Source organism: Postia placenta (genome assembly GCF_002117355.1).
Source record: "Postia placenta MAD-698-R-SB12 unplaced genomic scaffold POSPLAscaffold_24, whole genome shotgun sequence".
In the NCBI taxonomy this organism is placed as follows: Eukaryota; Fungi; Basidiomycota; class Agaricomycetes; order Polyporales; family Adustoporiaceae; genus Rhodonia; species Rhodonia placenta.
This window is the reverse complement of record NW_020169855.1, coordinates 226,320-248,883: the sequence shown is the minus strand read 5'-3', so window position 1 is coordinate 248,883 and position 22,564 is coordinate 226,320. Positions and strand designations below refer to the sequence as shown.

General features: G+C 54.7%; 5 protein-coding genes across 5 annotated transcripts; 3 read left to right on the top strand and 2 right to left on the bottom strand.

Moving 5' to 3' along the window:
* Positions 1-8,542: 8,542 nt before the first annotated feature.
* On the top strand, positions 8,543-9,402 carry POSPLADRAFT_1175352 (hypothetical protein; the record flags this gene model as incomplete). Its single annotated transcript, XM_024488345.1, has 2 exons — positions 8,543-9,194; positions 9,248-9,402. A coding segment is annotated over one exon (637 nt), but the record flags the coding sequence as incomplete, so codon positions are not given.
* A 638-nt stretch (positions 9,403-10,040) lies between these two features.
* Positions 10,041-11,965, bottom strand: POSPLADRAFT_1160289 (hypothetical protein; the record flags this gene model as incomplete). The annotated part of the gene is made up of 7 exons (XM_024487525.1): positions 10,041-10,385; positions 10,445-10,548; positions 10,604-10,748; positions 10,918-11,076; positions 11,132-11,356; positions 11,413-11,832; positions 11,891-11,965. 7 exons carry the CDS (start codon positions 11,963-11,965, stop codon positions 10,041-10,043), a joined length of 1,473 nt encoding a protein of 490 aa, XP_024333084.1.
* Positions 11,966-12,512: 547 nt separating this feature from the next.
* Positions 12,513-12,981, bottom strand: POSPLADRAFT_1050807 (hypothetical protein; the record flags this gene model as incomplete). Its single annotated transcript, XM_024480071.1, has 2 exons — positions 12,513-12,565; positions 12,690-12,981. 2 exons carry the CDS (start codon positions 12,979-12,981, stop codon positions 12,513-12,515), a joined length of 345 nt encoding a protein of 114 aa, XP_024333083.1.
* Positions 12,982-14,097: 1,116 nt separating this feature from the next.
* POSPLADRAFT_1050806 (hypothetical protein) lies at positions 14,098-20,986 on the top strand (the record flags this gene model as incomplete). Its single annotated transcript, XM_024480070.1, has 18 exons — positions 14,098-14,852; positions 15,111-15,187; positions 15,236-17,992; positions 18,051-18,104; positions 18,161-18,289; positions 18,346-18,513; positions 18,751-19,379; positions 19,432-19,500; positions 19,554-19,616; positions 19,667-19,756; positions 19,806-19,910; positions 19,964-20,047; positions 20,098-20,158; positions 20,214-20,251; positions 20,300-20,457; positions 20,508-20,667; positions 20,723-20,771; positions 20,829-20,986. 18 exons carry the CDS (start codon positions 14,098-14,100, stop codon positions 20,984-20,986), a joined length of 5,604 nt encoding a protein of 1,867 aa, XP_024333082.1.
* A 553-nt stretch (positions 20,987-21,539) lies between these two features.
* On the top strand, positions 21,540-22,509 carry POSPLADRAFT_1160209 (hypothetical protein; the record flags this gene model as incomplete). The annotated part of the gene is made up of 2 exons (XM_024487518.1): positions 21,540-21,769; positions 21,828-22,509. Coding segments are annotated over 2 exons (912 nt in total), but the record flags the coding sequence as incomplete, so codon positions are not given.
* Positions 22,510-22,564: the final 55 nt, after the last annotated feature.

Here is a 22,564-nt window from a genome sequence, read left to right as displayed (position 1 = left end):
CCGAGTTCAGAGCTCATAAGTCGAGTTCGCCCTGCGTCTACGTCCTCAGCTGCGTCACTTCGTCCCTCGCTGCGTAACCTCGAAACCTCGTCCACTGCGTTCACTCGTCGATACCGTCTCGACGAACCTTTCGACTTCGACTATTGTCGAAGAACTGCGTTGCACCTCGAACCGCGTACTAAGCTAAGTCCCCCCCTATCGAATAGTGTCTCTTCTCTCTCTACGATACATCGAAGAGCTCTACCGAGCTTCGATCGTCTCCGCTAACTATCCACAGCTTCCGAGTAGCTTCGACGACGTGTCGAAGCCACCTCGTACCTTCCCCATCGTTCGTAGCCTTTTCCGAAGGCGTTTCTCGTGTTCACTCGAACCGCGGGACACCTTGCTGCTAACTCCCCTCTCTTAAGACTATAATCCGTCTCTCTAGTCCCTTTAGGTCGCACCCAGGTTAGGGGTTAGGGTTTCGTAGGTCGTATCACCGGCACCGACTTCGGCAGGATTAATTTGTAATCCAGATCTCCGAGCTTTCGCCGCACGGCATAAGGCCCGAGGCGCTTGGGACTGAGCTTCTTGCTCGGCTGTTTCAGCTTAAGGTTCCGGGCATCAAGCCAGACCTTGTCCCCTGGCGCAAAGACCGGTGCCTCCTGCATGTGCTTATCGTAGTACACCTTCATGCGCTCGGCTGACAGCTCGAGCGCAGAGCGCGTGTCATCGCGAATCTCCTTCAGGATCTTGAGCCAATCAGCGGCCGCAGGCATCGCAGACATCGGATTGATCCGCACTTGGATTTCAGGATTGTACCCTTGATGCAGGAAGAATGGGGAGTGCCCAGTCGCGGAGTGAACTCGGTTGTTCAGTGCGAACTCCGCGAGCGGCAACTGCTTCGCCCAATCATCCTGCCTGTGGCTTGTGAAGGCACGCAGGTACTGCTCGATCTCCTGATTCCAGCGCTTAGTCTGGCCGTCCGTCTGAGGGTGGAACACTGTAGACAGCGCCGGTTCGATCCCTAGTCCCTTGTACACCGCATGGAGATATTTCGAAGCGAACTGGGGACCTTGGTCTGATATGACCTTGGCCGGGGCCCCATGATGCTTGAACACATCGCGGATGTACAGATCTGCCGCACCTTCTGCCGTCAGGGTCTCATGATAGGCCGAGAAGTGGACCTGCTTGGTAAAGCGGTCGGTGGTGACCAGGATCAAGTCAAATCCATCAGACTTTGGCAAGCCGACGATCATATCGGTCGTGATGATCTGCCACGGGCGCTCGGGGATCTCGTTCGGCTTCAGCGGACCCTGGGGCTTGGCTGGGAATGTCTTGGTACGGTTGCACACGTCGCAGGTGCTTACGTACTCATTGACGAACTTGGACATTCCTGGCCACCAGTAGTTCCGCGATACGAGCTCCAGGGTTTTGGCACGACCGCCATGACCGGCGATCGGCGAGTCGTGGTGGATCTTGACTATATCCCGCCGGAGCTCCGCGTTTTTTGGGACGTACACGCATCCGCGGAACAGCAGAAGCCCTTGTTCGGCATTCCATTCCTCAAAACCCCTTTGCAGCCGGGGCGGCCCGAGGTCCTGCACCTTTTCAAGTGCCTCGGCCACCTCCCGATCCTTTTCCGAGCACTCTCTGATGCGCTTCAGAAGCGACTGATCAGCTATCACCGAAGCGTGGCCACGTCTGGCAGAGGCGATGCGAAAACGTTCTGGTTTGAGAACCACCTGATCGGTGTTATCATCCTCATCGCCGACCTGATGGTCCGATCGTCGTGACAGGGCATCAGCCTTTCCATTCGACATCCCGGCTTTGTGCGTGATGCGGAAGTCAAAGCGAGCTAGGAACAGTGACCAGCGTGCTTGACGACGCGTGAGATGCTGGGACGTGCGCCAGTACTCGAGGTTCTTGTGATCGGTGACAATTTCGAACTGATTGGGTAACCCCTTGAGGTAGTGGCGCCAATCATCTAGTGCTTCGATGATTGCAAGCATCTCCTTGTCGTAGATCTCGTAGTTCCGCTGCGCCGGATCCATCGCATGGGATCTGAAGGCGATGGGATGCCATTTGCCGTCATCCTGCTTCTGCATCAATACGCCGCCAGTGGTGTAGCCCGAGGCGTCAACCTCAACGCGCGTCTCTCGATTAGGGTCGTACAGCGCCAGGACTGGAGTCGTTGCGAAGAGCCGCTTGAGCTCATCGAAGGCGTGCTGCTCTTCCTCGCCCCAATGCCATGGGTCATTCCCTGTGAGTCGGTCGAGTGGTTGCGAGATCTTAGCGAAGTCTTTGATGAAATGGCGGTAGAAGTTGGAGAACCCCCGGAACTTCTGAACATCTTTTTTGTTCCGGGGTACCGGCCACTCATTAATTCCTTTTAGCTTCGCAGGATCCATCGCTACCTCATCGCCACCGAACACGTAGCCAACGTAGTCGACTTTGGGAACGTCCCATTCGCACTTCTCAGGCTTCAGGAATAGATCATTGTCCTGAAGGCGGCGCAGAACCTCGCGTGTGACCTTCTCATGCTCCTTTTTACTGGTGGAGAAGATGAGTATATCATCTAGGTACACAAGGATCTTGCCACCGACGATGAGATCGTGGAAGATCTCGTTCATCATCGCCTGGAAGGTCGCGGGGGAGTTGGTGAGACCAAAGAACATCACCAAGGGCTCGTACAACCCTCGGTTAGTTACAAAGGCCGCCTTCCACTCATCACCGGCCTTGATCCGGACGTTATTGTATCCCCATCGGACGTCGAACTTTGTGAAGAGCGTAGCGCCGCGGAGCTTATCCACCATCTCGGCAATCAACGGCAAGGGATAATGATTTTTGACTGTGATCGCGTTCAATCGGCGGTAGTCCTGTACGGGTCGAAGTGTCCCTTCCTTCTTTTTGATGAAGAAGAAGGGAGACGAAATGGGCGACTTCGATTCCCGTATGTAGCCCTTCGCCAACTGCTCTTTTAGGAACCTGTCCAGTTCCTCTTGTTCGTTGTTCGACAGGGGATACACCTTCGAATGGAATGTTGAGTAGCCGGGCACGAGTTCGATCGCGTGATCGTAAGGCTTCCTTTCAGGTAGCCGTTCTGATGCTTCCTTGGAGAAGACATTCAGGAACTCGTGGTACTGTTTAGGTACCGACTCCTCGGCGGTCTTAACGACCTTTTTTTTGATCTCTTCCTCAGCGAACAGCTGGGAGTACGTATGCCTGGCTGCGACAAACAGCTGAGGGGCGCCGGGAAGCGTGACACCTTGCTCCCAGGCTTCGATCAAGTCGGCCTCATCCCATTCTATTTCCACCGGATCTTCTTTGGGTTCGAAGTCCGGGAGTACCTTACTCCGGCAGGCACCTATGACTGACCGTTTGGACTTCGGCGAATGCCTGCGCGCCGTGGGCCTGACCCCCGTGTCACGCGCAGTCGCTGCTTGCTCCATTCGGCCAGTTTTCCTGGCACTGCACGTTTCAGGACAGCGCGATAATTTGAGAGAGCCTGACTCCCAGTCGATCTCGGGGTTGTGCTCACGTAGCCAGTCTAACCCAACGATTACATCCTCAGGACCGATGTCCGTGACCGTGAACACCGTCTTCTCGACGTGTTCTCCTATTTGCATCTGCAGCACTGCTACTTCCGAGATGTTTCCGTCTTTGTTAAGGGTGCCGTCAATATTGTATAGCGGAATCGGCTCTTTGAGCTTCCGCGTCTGCACCTTATTTTCTGTGATGAATCGCTTATTGATAAACTTTGTGGTGGCTCCGCTGTCCACCATAGCGATTATGTCCTTGTGCCGTCTTTTTCCTCTAAGGCGCACCGGGATGTGGAAATGCTGGGACCTGTGGTCCAACTCATACACATTAGCGGTCGCCAATACATTGTACACATTGTTATTACGCGGCCTGACGCGTGCAGCACGAAGCGCGGACCGGATCAAAAAGACTCCTCTTTGAGTGCTCGATAGTGCTCCAGTTCCTCGCGCATCGACTTCATCTGTGCTATTAAGTCCGCCAGCTCGGAACTTTCCGATTTCGCTGAAGCGGCGCTTATACTCGCCGAGGGTGAAGCGACGGGGGCGCTTGTCGCCGCCTGGGTAGAGCCCGAGGCAACCGTAGCCCGCGTGTCGGCGCGTTTTGTGTAAGACTTGTCCTTACAGTTGGGGCACTCGAAGCGTTGGTACCCTTGCTTCCCGCAGCCAAAGCAACTGCTGGGGAAGTCACCTTTTCCGACGGCCACATTGATGCTGGCCGAAGCTCCTTGTGGTTGAGGTGCACCACCATGTGCCCCTCCGTGTCCTCGGCCTCGAGTCGAGAAGAAATTGTTTAGCTCGGGCCGACAGGCCCGGCTGACATTGAGGATTTGCTCGACCTCGGTGGCGCGCTTGTCAGCGGCTTGCCATGTGGCAAAGGTCTCGAGCTCAATTTTGCGATAGACGCGGGAGGGGATACCGCTCAAGTACTTGTCACGTAGTTCCAGGTCCCCATACCCGGAACGGTCCGCCGGACCCTTGAACAGTGCAGAGAATTCTGCGGCGGTGCGCTTCTCGCGCACAGTTTTGTCAGCGTAGAGCTTGGTGAGCTCTACCTGTGCAGCGGCGGCGTCGTCGAGATTTCCAAAGCAAGCCTTGAACGCCGTGAGAAAGGCTGCTTCATCGGTGAATGGAGTCGTGGCTTCCTGAGTCCCAATCTGGACAGTGGCAAGCTGGGCAAAGATGGGAGTGGCCCAGGCTCGCGCGTCACCATCGAGGAGGCTGAGGGCAACTTGGACCTTCAACTCGACAGTGGAGAGGGTCGTATTGATTGCCCAGTAAATGAGCAACTGGGAGATGAAGCGGTTGCACTCGACGACCGTTTTGCCATCATATCGGAGAGGAAGGAGAAGCTTCAACATCTCCTTATCGGGAGGGGGTGCTGGCGACGACATTACCGGCGACGAGGGGGACGGAGGACTGCCTGCGGACGAAGGCGACTGTTGTGACTGTCCGCCGGGCAAACTTCGCGAGGAACGAGTGCTTGTGCGGCCTCGCGGCGGCGACGGCGGTGGAGGCGATGGAGGAAGCCCGGGGGCGGGGTTACATAAGATAGGGACTGAAGGCGAGGTGGTGACCGCTGACGACGAGCCGGTCCAAGAATGCGGTGGAGTGTCGCTGGGCTCGGTCTTGGGAGGCCTTTCCAACCGCGGCCCCAAGGAGGGCTGGGGGATCGCTTGAGGGGCCGCTGAAGGCTGTGCGACTGCCTCAGTTCTTCGAGGGAGATCGGGGTCTCCTCGCGCTTGACCTGTACTGGTGACAGGTTGGGGGATGCGGGTGCCTGGGGAGGCGGGACGCGATGCGACGGGAGTGACGTGGCAGGAGACAGATCAGGATGCGTATTTGAGATCTGGTCCAAGGGGGTGTTGGACTCATCGGATGGGCACAAAGCATCCGTCTTCAACAGTGATGGAGCGCGGGGTTCGATTAGGGCACGGCTGCCAGTCACAGTTGAAGAAGAGGGAGCCGGGATCGTCGAAGCATGCGACGTCAACGTGATCTTCGGCGTCGAATGCGTGCTCAAGTCCCGCGCAATTGAAGGCTTCTTCAGCCACGATGGATGGAGGGAGGAAGGGGAGGTGCGTGTACTACGAAAGGCCGTTGTAGACTAGCTTACACCTACGGCACCCGAGGTGACACTAGGATTCGCGATTCACGTGGGGCCCAGTACTGCTTTTGGCTAGTATGCAGCAGGAACCTAGTCCACGCGTCCGGTTAAGGACAAGCACCGCCCACTGAAGTGCAGGTGCTGAAAGGTTCGTTCCCTGAGTGTTGGCGATGTAACGTAGGCTCTACGTATCGTATCGTATCGTAAGGGTGCGCACCACCCGACCTACAGGAAGTGAGTGTGGGTTGTGGGAGTCTCAAGGGATGCTGGCAGCAGTGGGGAGTTTCGACCTAATGTCGTGACTTGGGGTCAAGCGACTGGGGAAACCTAAAAAGCTGGGGGCGTCCGACTAATTCTCACCGAAGCGATGGTGAGCGAGGCTCAAACCTAAGGCTAGGGACAAGAAAATGTATTAGTTAGTATGAGTAAGAAAGTGGTGCAAAGGGATGCTTACTGACCTAGGGACAAGAGGTCGAAACTAAGGTCCCTAGGGCAGCAGAGGCCGGCTTATATACATGGGGAGATAAGGGCAGGCTGTGCGCGCTGGTCCATGCGCAGCTGGTCCGTGCGCAGCATGCCGACGCGGCCACGGGGGCTGGTGAGTCAAAGCGGCTGTGTCAGCGGAGCCCGAGCTGTGCCGTGCACTGCCGCCCCATCTAATCTAATCGTACAGTAGATAATAACGCGTCTGTATCAGGCAAGTAGTACAGAGGTCGCAGGTTCGAGCCCGCAAAAAGGAAAAATTAAAAAAACGGCTAGACGCCGTGCCAACTCGTGACAGCTCCGCTGACACAGCCGCTCTGACTCACCAGCCCCCGGGGCTGCGTCGGCATGCTGCGCACGGACCAGCTGCGCACGGACCAGTGCACACAGCCTGCCCTTATCTCCCCATGTATATAAGCCGGCCTCTGCTGCCCTAGGGACCTCAGTTTTGACCTCTTGTCCCTAGGTCAGTAAGCATCCCTTTGCACCACTTTCTTACTCATACTAACTAATACATTTTCTTGTCCCTAGCCTTAGGTTTGAGCCTTGCTCACCATCGCTTCGGTGAGAACCAGTCGAACGCCCCTCGCTTTTTAGATATTCCCCTGTCGCTTGACCTCAAGTCGCGACAAGAACGGACTCCAGCACGGATCTGAGTAGATTTCAGCTCGTATTCTGCGCTGAATTTCGTGCCTAGGTCGAGTACTGAGGGTATGCGGCATTGTCCATGCACTGCTCAACGGCTCACACAATGTGAATAAAATATAGGTCTCAATGTACCGCCCACTCTCAGAGGAAGGGAGGTTTATACCGGCATGGACCCCAATCAGAAATACTGAGTTTCCCCGCACATAGAATTATAGGTCGCTACAGTCCATATCTATACAGAGCATTAATGCCAAGTCTGTGAGAATGACGCCGGAAAGACCACCGGCAGCCAACGTCCTCGATGGACAGGGATCAATGGTGGATAAGGTTACAAACCGATGGGGCTACCTACGGCGCGCAACGCCTACATAAGTCCTATTCCCACACCGGCGCACGACCACGTGACCCGGGCCGGCAGCGACGCTTGCCCGACATACCCAAAAGTCAACAAAGTCTGCCACTGATAACTACCAAGCACGTCCGCGCCATCTTCCCACTGGCGCCGCGCGGTGGTCCCCACAAGACTCCCAGTCCCAGGGCGTCGGGAAAGATTGGTTACCACCAACAAAGTCATGCAAACCGCCGGCTGCAAACCGCCTGAGCAGGACATGCCGGAGGGCTGACGCGCCTGTGCATCCCAGCGCAGATAGGCTCGCCGACTCCGCCACCGCAAACGCTGTGGCGCACCTGAGGGTTCGAGAGAGCCCGGTAGGACAGCTTCGCACACAGGAGAAACCAATGAGTATGGGAGAGGGCCGCCGGAAGGAGTGCACGCGTGCGCAAGCGGAGAGCATGCACGTCATTTACGATTCGTAGGCCCAGTGGGTACGAGCAGAGACGTCTGATAGGGGCGCGGGTGTAGCGAGAGTGCGATAGGCCTTCTATGCTTGTCAAAGCATCCGGCAATTGCATGCTAAGGTTCTTGAAGTACTGATGAAGAAATATTGTTGTTGTTAGTAAGCTTATGTCAAGGTGAAGACGGCAATTAGAGTCCAAGTGCTAGTAACTCTCGTATCGGATGTCGTGGTCACCTGACGGGCATTTTACACGGGTAACGCATTTTTGGCTTGCCAGTACTTGTTCTTGCCTACATAGAAGACTAGCTGTTCTTTCGGAATCGATCTTTGAAATAGAAGGCACTCATGGTCAATACTCTCATTTGAATCCTACTCACTTTGGTATTGCAGGCCAAGAGCAACACTGCGCAATTTCACCTACGCAGCTCTGTCGTAACAGTCTCTACACCAGATGTAATCGTCATGTGCGTCATCTGGCTATTTCATTACCTGTCGATTACTGACTTTATTTCATCGCTGCACTTGGCCCTGGTAGGCCACACAATAATTTAACCTCACCGTCGTCCGGCACGGCGTCAAGTTCAAAGAGGTTACATCCTCCTCCGAGAAAACGAGCTCGTTTATCGGAAAAAACTCATGAAACATCGCCCAATGGACAACAAGCTGAGCTTAACAACTTCAGCCGCCATCAGCGACTTTGGTGGGAAGATGGCAACGTGATTCTCGTTGCTGGCTCGGTCGGGTTTCGCGTGCATAGGAGCATCCTAGGTCGCCAGTCCTCAACACTGTGTAATGTTTTAGTCTCTGGTTATGACACAGCTGAGCGTACGGAGGGCTGCCCCATTGTGAGGCTCTCGGACAACACTGAGGATGCGACGGCACTGCTTTCGGCGCTGTATAACACTGACCCGTATGTGTTTCACACATCGTTAGTGTAGTTAAGGTCCCCATATTGACCATGCACATAGATATCGTGCGCACCGGCAAAGAATGTCACTTTCATTCGCTGCTTCCCTGCTTCGGATCACCCACAAGTACGATGTCGCTGATCTTCGCCAAGATGCATTGACTTGTTTCAAGTCATTTTATCCGATCACTCTCTCTGCTTGGCTCAACGTTGAATATGTCAAGCCCGCCCCAAATGCAGTTTTGGCAGTAAATTTGGCGCATTTCGCCAAGATTCCGTCAATACTTCCCGCTGCACTACTCCATTGTATGCAATTGGACCCTGATGTGCTGATCCAAGGGTGGCATCGGCCAGATGGTACGGTGGAATTTCTGTCACCAGAGGATACGGTGCACATACTGCAGGGGCGCGACTCGATCTGGTCGGATCGGAGAACTGCTCCGTGGCTGCTCCATCCTCAGTGCAGCAGCAAATGCAGTGACCAAACCGGATGCACAACTGCGCTGTCGCAACTCCCTCAAGATGCATTGAGGGAAGGATACTTCCATCATGTATGGGACTTATCGAACCCCTGCGACTCTCAGTCGTGGCCTAGTCTCAAGGTCCTATGCAGAGCCTGCAAGTGCATGATGAGGGCACATTTCAATCGCATAAATCAAGCGACTTGGCGTAACTTGCCTGCTTATTTCAATCTCCCACCCTTACTAGACTGGGGGTAGCAACAACCGTTCAAGGTATAGGTTTCGACGTGCCTATTTTGTGACAATCTGATAACAATTCCACACAGTAGGTATCAAAGCTCCTCTTATGGACTATATCACATACCTATGCGCATCGAGACAGATTACGTATCCGCTTGGCATGTCTAACCATTTGTATTGTGATCTTTTGTTAGCCTCACGTCATGCGTATATGATATACTGCCAAAGGGCCAGTCATTTCTGGAAGATAACAAGCTTTCTGGGTGCGAGCCTGTGATGGTGGTTCAACGTATCCGAATCTCGTGGAAGATGTTCTCTTCCGAATGCTTTCTTGACTTACTCCAAGTGTCTGCCGCATTTGCTTGCTACTCCGGCCTGCCTGGTGCAACACCTGTGTCCTACACGGTCATTCGCGGAGTCATGAACCGTGATGGCACCACGATCGCGTGAGATGTAGGCACATAACGCCTGTCGACTTCGGACGCGCATCTTCCTCACGGATACCGCAGCACAGATCAAAACAAAACTCCGCGCCGCTGTGACGGACCCGATACCAGCTGGTGTGACCTACAACCCGGAGATAGGCTTACCTGCAGAGTAAACTGACCTCTTCAGGCCAGAGAAGAACGTCCGCAAACTGGAGGCTGCGGCGGACTTAGTTTTAGGAGATTGGGAATGTAGTCCGAGTCTCTGGGTCGTGCACCTCGTAAACCTTTTTTTGCTTTCGTGTCTGCGTGAAGACCCGAAGACATCAAAACGTTCAAATCTCACATTATCCATGTTCCATCACATGCATACAGCCACACCCAACATGAAAACAACCCGGAAGGTCAAAACATACATCGAGGCAATCCCACCATTCGGCCGTCCACATTGCCCTCACCTGTCGTCAACCACATGGTCCAGCTTGCTCTCCATCCTGGCGCCGCTGGTCGCAATCGCGCTTCCTATGTTCGGCGACAGTGGCATCGTCATTGTCGTCCACGTCGCCCCCGGGCTATGTCCCCCGCACGACGTCCCAACCCGCCACCGCCCCGTCTGCCCACACTTGCCCGCCTGTTCCATAACCATCACATACAGCCCCTCGTTGAATCCGATGCACTGCAGCCCGATACACCCCACCTTCAGCGCACCCGCCGCGTACAGCTGTCCTGTCTCGTAGACGTTCTGCGCCGACGTGTTCTTCCGCCCAGCGAGCGTTTCTTTGATTAGCGCTTGAGCAGTCTATGCGTCGCATCCTGCCAAGGAAAGATCAGGAGTAAGCATGCAGATGTGCGTCGTACCTCCGTCGAGAGTGCATCCCACTCCTGCGTCGACAGCTGGGCCAGCCAGAATGCCTTGTAGACCCCGGCGTAGTACCACTTGCCGTCTTTGTTGTAGAAGCATTCTGCATAGTATCGTAGCGTCAGTTCGCGGCTAGCACCATGACTAAGACCACCCACCGGTTGGCTTGTCCAGCTTCGTGTCAATGTCAGCAGCAGTCCACTGGTGGGCGGTCGTCACACGGGGATTGGTATGACATTTGTACATGGGCGTAAGGAAGTACCCGTGTTCCTCACGCTCAGGACACCAAGACGTCGTCGACTCCTGGAACACCCGGTAATTTCCTAGCCTTCGCCAGCACACATGTCCATGAAGTGAACGACCACAGTTGAGAACAAGGTGGCTCACTGAGTGCGCAAAGACTGGCGTGCGTCAATTCACCCCCGCGTTCGTTCCCTGTCAGCCACCGACCAACATCGGATGGACGACCTACCACAGTGGTAGTGCCGAGGAAATCTTGGAATGTAAATGGAGAAGGAATGACGATAGGCATGAGGATATCAGGAGGTGTCTCCGAGGGCAGAGGAAGAGCCGCTAGTGTTGCGTTCCTGGCTCGGATTCTCTCCATTGCATCTGGGCCGCCGGCATGGGCCTGCTCAACCTCAGGAAAATATCATGTGTAGATCAGGAGAGAGCGTATAGCGCACTGTGTGGTCTGCCCGCGTGCTGTCTTCAATTGTCAATCTATGGAATTCCGTAGCCAGTTCTGCCTGTGGCGTCCGGGGAGACCAAGTCATCGCCGGAGAAGGGGACATTGGCGACAATAAGCTTGGTCCGTCGTTGGTGGCGTCGCGCAGGACGCCGAGCGAGTGTGATTCATGGAAAAGAGACAAGATCCTGTGAACGGAGACCTCCCAGTCCGGCTTGCTAGTCTGACGCAAGATCAACGAGATGGTTCAGCGGATGCGGAGGGGCGCATCTGACATACTTGGCACGCATTTTCCGCCTCCAGCAGAGGGGTCCTATGGCCTCTTGCAGAACCGGGTATATGCGCCTTTCCTACCTTGGCGATCTCATCTTGCATGCCGCGAAGGATCTCGGCTAGCTTGGCAACCTCGGTCACTAGCTTCCGCTTGTCCTCGGCAATTTGAGTGGTCGTATTTGGCGCATGAAAGGTAGCTTGCCTGCCATTCAAGAGCTTCAGCTGTTTCTCCAGGTCACCCTTCTCGTATTGCAAGCGCTCGATGGCTGCGGTCTTCTCCCGGATCGAGATGCACGCAGTGGTGAAGTGATTGGCGACCGTGTCGCGGGCGCACAGTGCTTCTTGGAGACGCAGCCCCTCCAGACGGATTTCCATTGCCAGCTCAGACTCACGGGTGCGACACTGTGCGCCGGATACTAAGTGTTCCTACACGCATATAGTCACTAACACGTGCTGTGACGGTAGTACAGGGATTGATACTCACTAGTTCCTCTGACCAAGGCCCGATTCCACTCTCATCTGGGGCGGCTTGCTGTTTCTCGCGTACGTGGGCGGTCATGGTGCAATAAACAAATAAGGAAAGGGGCTATTCTATACCGGAGTCACAGCGAGTTCCAAGAGCGAGTACTATGAGCAACTGACGTCAAGCGCTCATGGACGCCCACAAAGTACGCGTACCACGTGAGCCTTTGTCGAGGTTCAAGACGCAAGAGTCACAATATTAATCACCGTGAGCGGCTGCTGAGCAGAGGCTTTTTATCCTAGAGGTCACAGGGCCATCGCTGAGTCGTGAGGTGCGCAAATATGGTCCAGCAGACAATTCAGTATGCAAGGGATTCAGGGAGAGCCCGTTAGACACAGAGCGATTTGCGAACAAGGTGGACAGACACCATCACAGCAGCAATCCTGCGAGTAGTCAAACATAATATTTATGGCAGATGGACCAGCTTCACCGAAGTCAACTGGCACACAGTACTGATTGTACCATCTTAGCAGCGCTCCCAAATACGTCCCATCATCAAACAATCTTGATCGCTAGTTGCGTCTCGAGAGTGATGAGAGGCTTGCAAGGTCTCACCTTGGTAAAAACGTTCACTAAAAACGCTTCAACAGCCACTTGTGCATATCCCGTATCCGAGCAACTGAACAATGTAGGCACCTGTGGACATAAGGAACAAGTATCTCGCCAACATAAATCACCGCCTCCTGGCCGTTCTCCGACTGTCGGCTATGGGGCGTATATGTTATCACCAGCTCGACTAGCGCTGATAACAAGCACACACCTTTTGACTTCGCCTTCTTCGGAGCGCCTTTTCCTCTGCGTTTCTTAGCCTCAACGTCTGCTAGCCTCATATCCTCCTGTGGGTCGACAATTCTCCAGTCTCCTCCGGACATTCGGTTGAATTGAGCGATCGAGACCTCGGGTGGGTAGTATTCGACCATCGAAGGCCCGCGGAGGCGAGCGCGAAGGTACTTGGCACCCGTACGTATCGAGGTGGGATTATATGATGTCTGAAATATCGAGCATCGTAGGCGGGTGAGCGTGGCGAGTCGTGACGGCGCAATGGCTGCCATGGTCGACTTTGACCAGCTTGAATATGGAAGCGCTGGTTAACCGTATGAGCCGCTGGGTATCACGTGCATGGATCTACAAATTCTTCGCATGCGCGTCTTTTTTGCCTGTCTGACCTCTCTTCGACCTCGATGTCGTTCGCTCTAATCTCTTGCAGTCATTGAACTTTTGCAATTGACCAAATAAGTGTGAGTTTTTTGCCCATTGTGTCCTTCGTGATGAGAATCGTTGCCGCCCCAGTCGTAGCTGGCGCAGCCAGCTTTGACGAGAAGGCAAAGCAATAGCCAAACAATTTGCACCTCTGATATGTTCGCGTCTAAGGTCAGAACTAGGTCGCTGACTGTTCTCTTTCCCCAGATGTTTACTAATATGCATGCGTGTCCGTTTTTTCGAGGACTGTTATGACACGATCGTTTCACTTTATGGTGAGTCTGGACTCCTGTTGGATGGCTTCTTTCTCTATCGGATGAATTACAACCGAATGCAATTAGGAAGTGCCGTCTGAGAGCACTCCTCGTAAGAGGAGTTGCGCTTGTCGAGACGCGGTTCTCTGAGACTCATCTGGCTACTGAAGTTGTGAACGGATTGCTAATGACTCCTTATTGGCGCAGGTGTAGTATGTTCCCCGTGGTCGGTGCAGTCTTCATGGTAAGATGTATTCATACTGCCGATGATTGGTGTAGACCTAGCTTTTGTACTTAAAGAATCAATATCAATACCCGGTCTTTTTAAAACCCATCTGCGTGAGTGTGCTGAAACCTACTAACCAATTCTTTGCGCCGCTAGCCAGGGTCGTGAGCCGCTCGATGGAATCAGCTCAGACTTGTCTGCCACTCAGCCAGGTATTTCTGCCCGCCAGCCATCTGGTAGATGGTAGAATGGTTCTCGAAGGGCGGCAGATGTAGTTCCAAATATGGTATGAACGCGTTGTAGCCCCTATTCTAGGGTTCACACAGCAGGTGAATTCAACTGTATTTGACTTGGCCTCCAGCGGCATAGGCTATCTATGAGGATAGCCTTTCCACGATTTGCAAACGATAGCTTAGTTCACACTGATTTAAGTCGTCGCTTGACCTCATACTTCACCCACCGACTTTCATCTTCAACAGTACGCCGCCATGGCGCAATGGGGGCAGCAGGGCTACCAATATCCTATGCAAACAGGTTATAACCCTCAGTTCCAACAGGGATTCCAACCAGGCGGCGGCATAGCACCGCAGCCAACTGGCTTTCCCGCTCAACGACCCCAAGGCTTCCAACAACCGCAGCAGACCGGATTTCCAGGCGTATCGAGCTTCCAGCAGCCTCAACAGACTGGATTTCCTCAGCAGCAGGCTCTATTACCCCAGCAGACAGGCTTTCCCGGTGCTGGCAGCGGTTTCCAGCAGCGGGCCCCACCCCCGCCTCCGCCAGTCCCACCGATCCCGTCACAATTCCAGCAGCAGAATGCGGGCAGGTTCATGGCTGCGTCGCCGCTCACGGCGCAGCCGACTGGCTACCCTGGCGCAGGCGGGATGCGCCCGCTCATGCCGCAGATGACAGGCTACGTGGACCCACGTCTGCAGATGATGTCGAGTACGTTCCTACCCGCGAACCCTTCAATGCCGTACAATCAGGCAGGCGCGCCGCAGCTGCCATCAGCACAGCTGCAGGGCGGTATGTCACTCCAACAGTCATTCCAGCAGCACAATCAGGCCCAGCGGGGGAACACGACGCCGAAGGTCCCGTGGGCGCTGTCCAAGGCGGAGAAGAAGAACTATGACCAAATATTCCGTGCCTGGGACTTGCAAAGCACAGGGTTCATCAATGGACAGACAGCACTCGAAGTGTTCGGACAGAGTGGATTAGACAAGAACGATCTAGCGAAGATATGGTGCGTTCTGTTCTAATAGTTCTGTTCACGGGCTATTGCTGCGCGTTACGTTTTTCTCTATCACCCTGCCAAGATGATGTGAGGCCATTCCTGCCTGTCTGAGCGTGATTGGCTGCTGCGCGGAGCTTAAGAGCGTCAGTACCGCCCATATAAGCCAGACAATGGCGTGCTGAGACAGGCAGGTTCAGTAAAGCCTTGTGAAACGCACTTTCTTGTCTCCACAAATCTCATAGTGGTTGGGCACTGACGACAATTCAGGGCGTTGGCAGACGTCGACAACCGCGGGAAGCTCAATCTGGCAGAGTTTCACGTTGCTATGGGCCTCATTTATCGATGTACGTGAGAGCGATTGTGTACGGGTTCAACCTCTTATATTCACACAGGTCTGAACGGGAACGAGATTCCTGACGAGCTCCCTGCCGAGCTTGTACCGCCGTCGCACAGAGATCTCGACACGTCGGTCAACCTGCTCAAGGACATCTTAAAGAATGATACACGCGCGCGCTCACCATCAGGTCTAGACGCACCAGTTTCGAAGCTGAAGGAACGGTCTTTCAACAGCACGTCTGCACCGGGTGCTGGCGGGCGTCAAGACGCGACGGTCTACAAGTATAAGGATGAGAGCCCGCCGGGAGGATTCTACCAGCCCCGATCACGCCATGTGGATCGTAGCACAGTTCGCACTGCGGCCGAAAGCGAGAACCCTACCGCAGATCTCGATGACATGAAGCGGCAGCTGGAGAACACAGCGAAGATGCTGGATCGATCCGCCGACGAGAACGCGTCGCGGACAGCAGAGGACGAGGCACTTGAACGCGAGATGGAGGACCTGCGCTACCGGGTGAACAGGGTGAAGGACGACCTCGACTACGTGTCTCGCGGCCCCAGGAGCGTTGCTAAGGACGAGGAGCGCCGACGGCTGGAGCGTGAGTTGCTGAAACTTATGCATGAGCGCATACCGGAGGTGGAGAGGAAGATCAAGGACAGGGAGGAGAGGCGGGCGCGGGAGAAGCGTGAGTGGGCACGCGAGCGAGATAGGCGCAACGAGCGTTTCGGCAGATATGATGACCGGGACGACCGTCATTCGTCGCGCTACGACGACGATCGGGATAGGTATCGCAGGAGCTCGTATGACCGGGACGAGAGGGATCGCGACTACGACCGAGACCGGCCCTACTCGCGTAACAGAGACAAGGACTATGACCACGACCGCGACCGCGAACGTGACCGTGACCGCGATCGCGACTACGACAGACCCCGCAGCCCGTACGCCGCTCGCTCTCCTCCGCCGGCGCCACCGTCCGCTCCTCCCCCAAGCGCCATCAGCAATCCGCCTCCTCCGGTGCCGACGCCGAGTAAGTCCCCTGCGCCGAATGTCAGAAACATGTCAGCAGAGGAGCGCAAGGCATTCATTCAAGCAGAGGCCAAGCGCCGCATGCAGGAGCGCATGGCTGCTCTAGGTGTCTCCAATACTCCGTCACCGTCCCCCAAACTGGATAATACCGTGGAGGACCGCTTGGCGCGCGAGAGACAGGAGGCAGAAGAGAGGGCACGTCAGGCCGAGAAGGAAGCGGAAGAGAGGGAAAGGGTGCGTAGGGAACGGCTGCAGAGCGAGAAAGCCTTGAAGGATGGTGCGGCGTCGCCTGCTCCTCCTACGCCCACTGCAGCAACATCCGCTCCGCTTGCACCTCCCACACCGTCTACACAGGTGCCGACACCAAAACCGACGCCACCGCCTCCTAAGCCGAGGGCACCTGCCCCGCCCCCTCCGAGGAAGGTCCCCGCCCCGCGCGCACCCGCTACTAGGCCAGCCGCTCCGCCTGCGCCTGCGCCTGTGGTCGCTGCTCCAAGGCAAGATCCCGAGGAAGACCCCGAGGAGCAGGAAATTCGCAAACGCCAGGAGGCGCTGCGCAAGCAGCGCGAACGCCTGGAAAGGCTGCGTCAGTTGGAGCAGGAAGAGGAGGAGGCGAGGCGTGCGGAGGAGGAATATCAGGCCAAACGCCGTGCATTCCAGGCGAAGACAGCTTCGCCAGTGCCAACACCACCTGCTGCAATTACACCTGCCCCGCCAGCACCTATCGCACCCCCTGCTCCCGAAATCGCTAGCCCGCCGACGGCCCCAGCACCTCCGCCGCCTCCTCCTCCCCCCGTTGCCAGTCCGCCTACTGATAAGTCCGCCACTAATCCGTTCAGTCGCATGCTCAAGGAAAGCCCTGGAGCCGCGAGCTCACCGCCGACGCCGGCGACAAACGGTAGTACCAACCCCTTCTTTAAGAACCAGGTATCATCACCATCGGCACCTCCCGCGTCTACGCCTCCTACGTTCTTTACTCCTCCGGTACCGCCTGCGTCTGCTGTTCCCCCTTCATCAAAGAGCCCAGCTCCACCTGCAGTCAAGACGACATACCACACGGCACCTGGGGAGAGCGAAGGAGAGTGGGATGAAATTGAAGAGAAGGATGATGACGATAGCAGTGATGACGAACTAGACTCATCTCGCGACACTCGCAACAAGTTGGCGCAGGCGTTATTCGGTGGCATTCTGCCCCCGTCACGCCCACAGTCGGCTGCGGCCGCGTCTTCCAAGCCACCGCCTCCAGTTGAAGCCTCGTCGACTCTGTCCGCACCCCTTCCTCCGCCGTCTGCTCCGCCAACTATGGATAGCGCGCCTGTCCCGCCGCCTCCGCCCATGGCGCCGGCTGCACCGCCCCCTCCTGCAGTCGCTGCTCCGGCTCCTACCGGCGATCGCAGTGCCTTGCTGAGTGCCATTCAGATGGGTGCTAGGCTGCGCAAGGCACAAACAAACGACCGGAGTGCCGCGCCGGTATCTGGCAAGGTAGTGGGCGATACGGCTCCACCCCCGCACATCAATCCTGCTGCTAGGGCACCTTCGCCTCCTGCTCCCAGTGAATCGATTCCTGCTACTTTGGAGATGCCCACGTTGTCTTCGCAAAGGTCCAGCAACAGAGACTCTGTTGATTGGTATGCTGGTCTTGCTGCGGATAGTGGGGCAGTACAACCAGCACAGCTGGAGCATTTACCGTCGACGCAAGAAGAGGACGAGCCCGATACCCCCGTGCCTGAAATCAAAGTCGATACTGCTGAAAATGATCCAATGTCTGATGTCGACAAACTTACTGGTGATGTTCTCTCTCGCTTAAATGACGACGATCCGCTAACCATTGTTCCGTACGCTAGAATACCACGTTCGCTCCTTATATCCGTATGAAGGCCAACGAGCCGAAGATCTCTGTAAGTGGCCGTATTCGTGTGCAGGAGTATCGTAGCTCATATCTGCCACCTGTCAGCATTTGCAGAAAACCTAATGCTAATAGCGCATCCCTCGAAAAGTGGGGGCGAGTGGTGGTACGGCACGCTTGTTCGCGACGGGAAATCTGGTTTCTTCCCGAAGACATATGTCGCGCAAATTGAACAAGGTACATTTTGAGCCTTCTCGCTCGTATCAAACTCTGCATTTACGTTCGTCTTTTAGTGAAGGCCAGAGCACTGTACTCCTACACCGGTAGCAGCACCGACGAACTTCCGTTCTCTGAAGGAGACGAACTGTCTATTGTCGACCGCAGCGAAGCCGATTGGTGGAAGGCCGAGCAAGGCGGAGTTATATTCATCGTCCCCGCTGGATACCTAGAAGTTATGGAGGGTTAGTTAACAGTCCGTCCTCTTCGTGTTCTGTTGTTTACGTTGCTGGCAGGCTGAGTAATCTTTCTCATTTTCTGTTACATGTATTCACCATTTGGTTCTGGACAATGACAATTCACGCTCGATACGAAAGAAGTCTCCAGTCAACACGAGAGCCCCGCGTCGCCGGAGGAAGTGTCGCATGCAGAAGATCCCCCTAGTTCGCCGATTTCGCCTGACAATAACGATGACGGCAGAGAGATCGTCGAATCCGATGAGGAGTCTGCTTCTGGATCTGACTATGATTCTTTTTCTGAGTCAGACACAGGAGAAGACGAGGAGATGAATGAAGAGGTTCGTGCTGTTGAGCGGGAGGCACGAGAGCTGGAGCGTCAGCGTGTCCTTGAAGCTGCCGGTTTCATCATCAAGTCCGATGTCAAGCCACCCCCCAGGCCTGTGCGAACAAGGAGCCGTCGCAAACGTCGCCCGCCACCTGCAGTCCCAAGACCTCGATCCACTTCAAGTCTTCCGTCGTCCCCAGGGAAAGATCTACCTGAACCTCCCGAACCTGAGGACGCAGACCATTCATTACGGCTGGATGATGCATTTGAGCGCTATGAAGCCTTCAGGCAGGCGAATCCAAACGTGAACAGGCTCTCGATCGCCTCCATGGATAGCAACACGTCCATGCAGACGCCGACCACGCCGATAACACGCAGTGCCTCGACTGAACCTGAACCTCGCGTTCCATTGCTCTTCTTTAGCATATTTGGTCGCAAGACCCCCGCAAACGACGGCGAGGCGCGTACAATGCCTGTAATCTCCGCCCCTATACTCACGAAGGACGCCGGCACACCTACAATGGAGGGCGACAGTGGATTTGGTTCAGTATGGTGATTGACATATTGCTGTGACATGAGTTGACCTCGTGGCATCATAGTCCTGGGGAAGTCTCGTAGACAGGTCCGCCCTCGAAGAAATACCGGTAAGGGAACGCCGTCGCCAGGAAGTAAGTTTCCGGAGCAGCCTGCACGTTGACCTAGCTGATGATATGCGCCATAGGCCATCTTCGAGTTGATCACTACAGAAGCCGCCTATGTCAGAGATCTGCAGCTCATCGTCGAGGTAATCTGGTTCTTGTCCCTGTGAAGTGTATGACTAACGGCAAAATCAAGTTGTTTTATACTCACTTGCTAGAGATACTCGATGAAAGGGCAGTCAAAGTTATCTTCGCCAATGTTGAAGAAATCCTATTAACAAATACGGTGCGCTCGCTGAACTTAGAATAACATATCCCACACTCATTATGTGCAGACGCTTCTGAGCTCTCTCGAAGAGCGTCAGAAGGAATGTAGGCTTTACATTGACGCGATTGGCGATATTCTCAGAGCGAATATGCCTGAAATGGACAAATACGTGGTGAGCGCGGTAGGAATTGGGACATGCCAGTGACGAGCCTAAGATGCGCACAGGTATACTGCGTCAATCAAGCCTATGCAATCAGGGTTCTACAATCGTTGCGTGAGTCTAACCTCGAGCTGTCTGCTCGCCTGCAGGTGGGTCGCTGTTGCATTGCAAGAAGACAAAACCTGATGTTTTATCGTAGCGCCTTCGGGATGACCCAGCAGCCCGGAACCTTGATCTTTCGAGCTATTTGCTTGTGCCGAGTACGTTGCTCTTCGTTGCCAACTGGACTATGCATTTTGACACAGCCTAATCCAGTGCAACGAATCACCCGTTACCCGTTGCTCATCAAACAAGTGAACAACTCATCCTAAAACTTTGCGTGCTTGCTAATATTCGACTAGATTCTGCACTACACTGAGATGAGCGATGATCGCAGGCAGATAGAGAATGCTCTCGCGATCGCGGAGCGGATCCTCGAGAACATCAACGAGACCATCAGAGAACAGGAAGGAAGAGAGCGTTTGAGAGTAATTTCGAAGGATTTATGGCTTGGGCATGGGTGCGTCTGCTACTCTGGCTCAGCACGGACAACTCTCAGATTTCCAATAGCCGTCTGGACCTGACGGCTCCGACCCGTTATGGAAAGACTCGCAGACTACTCAAGGAAGGTACTCTTATGAAGGCGAAGAGTGGGCGCCGTCTTCGTGCGTTCCTATGCAGTGACATCCTAGTCCTCACAGAGGACACGGCGAAGAGGCTGTATCGCACGGTACGTGATCTATCTTCGCTATCCATCCCCGCGCGCTCACAGAAAACCGTCGTAGCCTATTCCTCTCGGTGAAGTGCGGGTGAGAGAGATGCCGGGGCACAGAGGTATGTGACTCGCTCGCGAAGGTCTATGTCCCGCTCAATGACGGCTCCTTTACATAGACGATCTCGCATTCCAGCTTGTGACGGCCTACCCTCGCGGAGGAGACACCATTGCCCTCCGGGCTAACTCGGCGCGCGACTGTCAGCTTTGGATGCAGGCCATCGAGAATGCTAGCAAGATGTGTCGCGAAACCGAAAGAAATGTTGCTTCACGATAGTGACGAGAGTTTTTGTTTGCCATGTGTTATATCTCTTCGCGATGGACTTGGACATATGCTGCACTTAGACTATCGTTTACTTACTTGTCTTGCCTGAGATTATCGTCCTAGGTCATACTACCTAGTTTGGACTCGAATGATATTTTCGTTCTGCTAATCAGTAGTTTCCTCTCGTCACCTGCTTGTTTCGCGATCAATGGGCTATGCACGATGCTGTCTTTAGGAAACAACATACTTAGACACGTATCGTGCTGAACACGATGTCCCTGAGCCCCTGTATCATGATTCCGATATTCACTTGTTCTCCTGCTATCTCTGTTTGCCCCCATCAACACCATTGGCCTAGACCGTGTTTACTCAAACGCAGGCCTGTTACACCGCTGTAGTACGATGAAAGAGGGTCCGGAAGCGTGAGTGATGACAATCGCAAACTTCCAGGTGGCAAGATTTCTGAAGTCGGCTCAATCGGATTATATTTGCATTGATTAGCACTACTCCCGTAAGAGATCACCAGGACTTTCAGGCCGGGGTCGGTACATTGCAAGCACCCAGGCGACATGTCGGCTTCTGGTTCGACGATGGAACAGTAGTTCTTCTTGTTGAGAACATAGCATTCCGCGTGCACGCGGGGGTGCTCGCCCGACATTCCCCAATTTTCCGTGATATGTTCCAGGTCTCCAACAGTTCTGAGCTGGAAAGGATGGACGGCTGCCCGACAGTACGGTTGTACGACTCCCCACAAGACGTTGTCGCAATACTGACTATAATGTATGATGGTACAAGGTAGGTAAGCTGCAACGGTGTCTTTCAGCGTCTTGCATGCTTATTGGTGCTCTGCCAGGTTCTTTGGCCCGTCCCCCCCAGTGACTTTCTCTTTCGTGGCGTCTTTGATACGGCTCGCACACAAGTATGAGATGGATACAGTCATGGGCGCTGCTGTGACGCGGCTTCATTCCTGTTTTCCAGACAGCATGGCCGATGTAGGCCAATTCCTGGCGAACCGCAGTCCACTCATGGCGATGGAGGACGACGACGCGTTTACAGCTGTTGGCCTTGCCCGCTTGACGGAGACGTATGGCATCCTTCCCCTAGCGCTGTACCGCTGCTCTCTGTTTGAAAATGACATCCTCCTGCGCGGCATCCGCAAGGTCGACGGTATAACAGTCCAACTAGGCGAAGAGGACATCATACGCTGCCTTAACGGCAGGGAGAAGCTGCGCTCCCTCAAACTTACCGCCTACGCCTGGCTTTACGACGGGACCTTGCGCTGCAGCTTCGCCTGCCGCACCGCACTGCTGTCATGCCAAGAAATCCTCAAAGAAATCTCCCGCGATGCGCTGACCAGATCCATTTTGACCAGCCCGTCCGTGCTGGAGTCCTTGTCGGTGTCCATGGGAGGGTTCGGTGACCTGTGCACTTTTTGTACTACAATGCTGGAGACGAAAGACCTGGAGTCGCGACGAGAGATCTGGCGCGAGCTTCCTGAGTGCATGGATGTCAGAGTGGACAAGTGGGGACTTTGAAGCCAAACAAGTAGCGTCAGTGTGCCTTCTACCTCATATAGGTTCCTCTGATTGC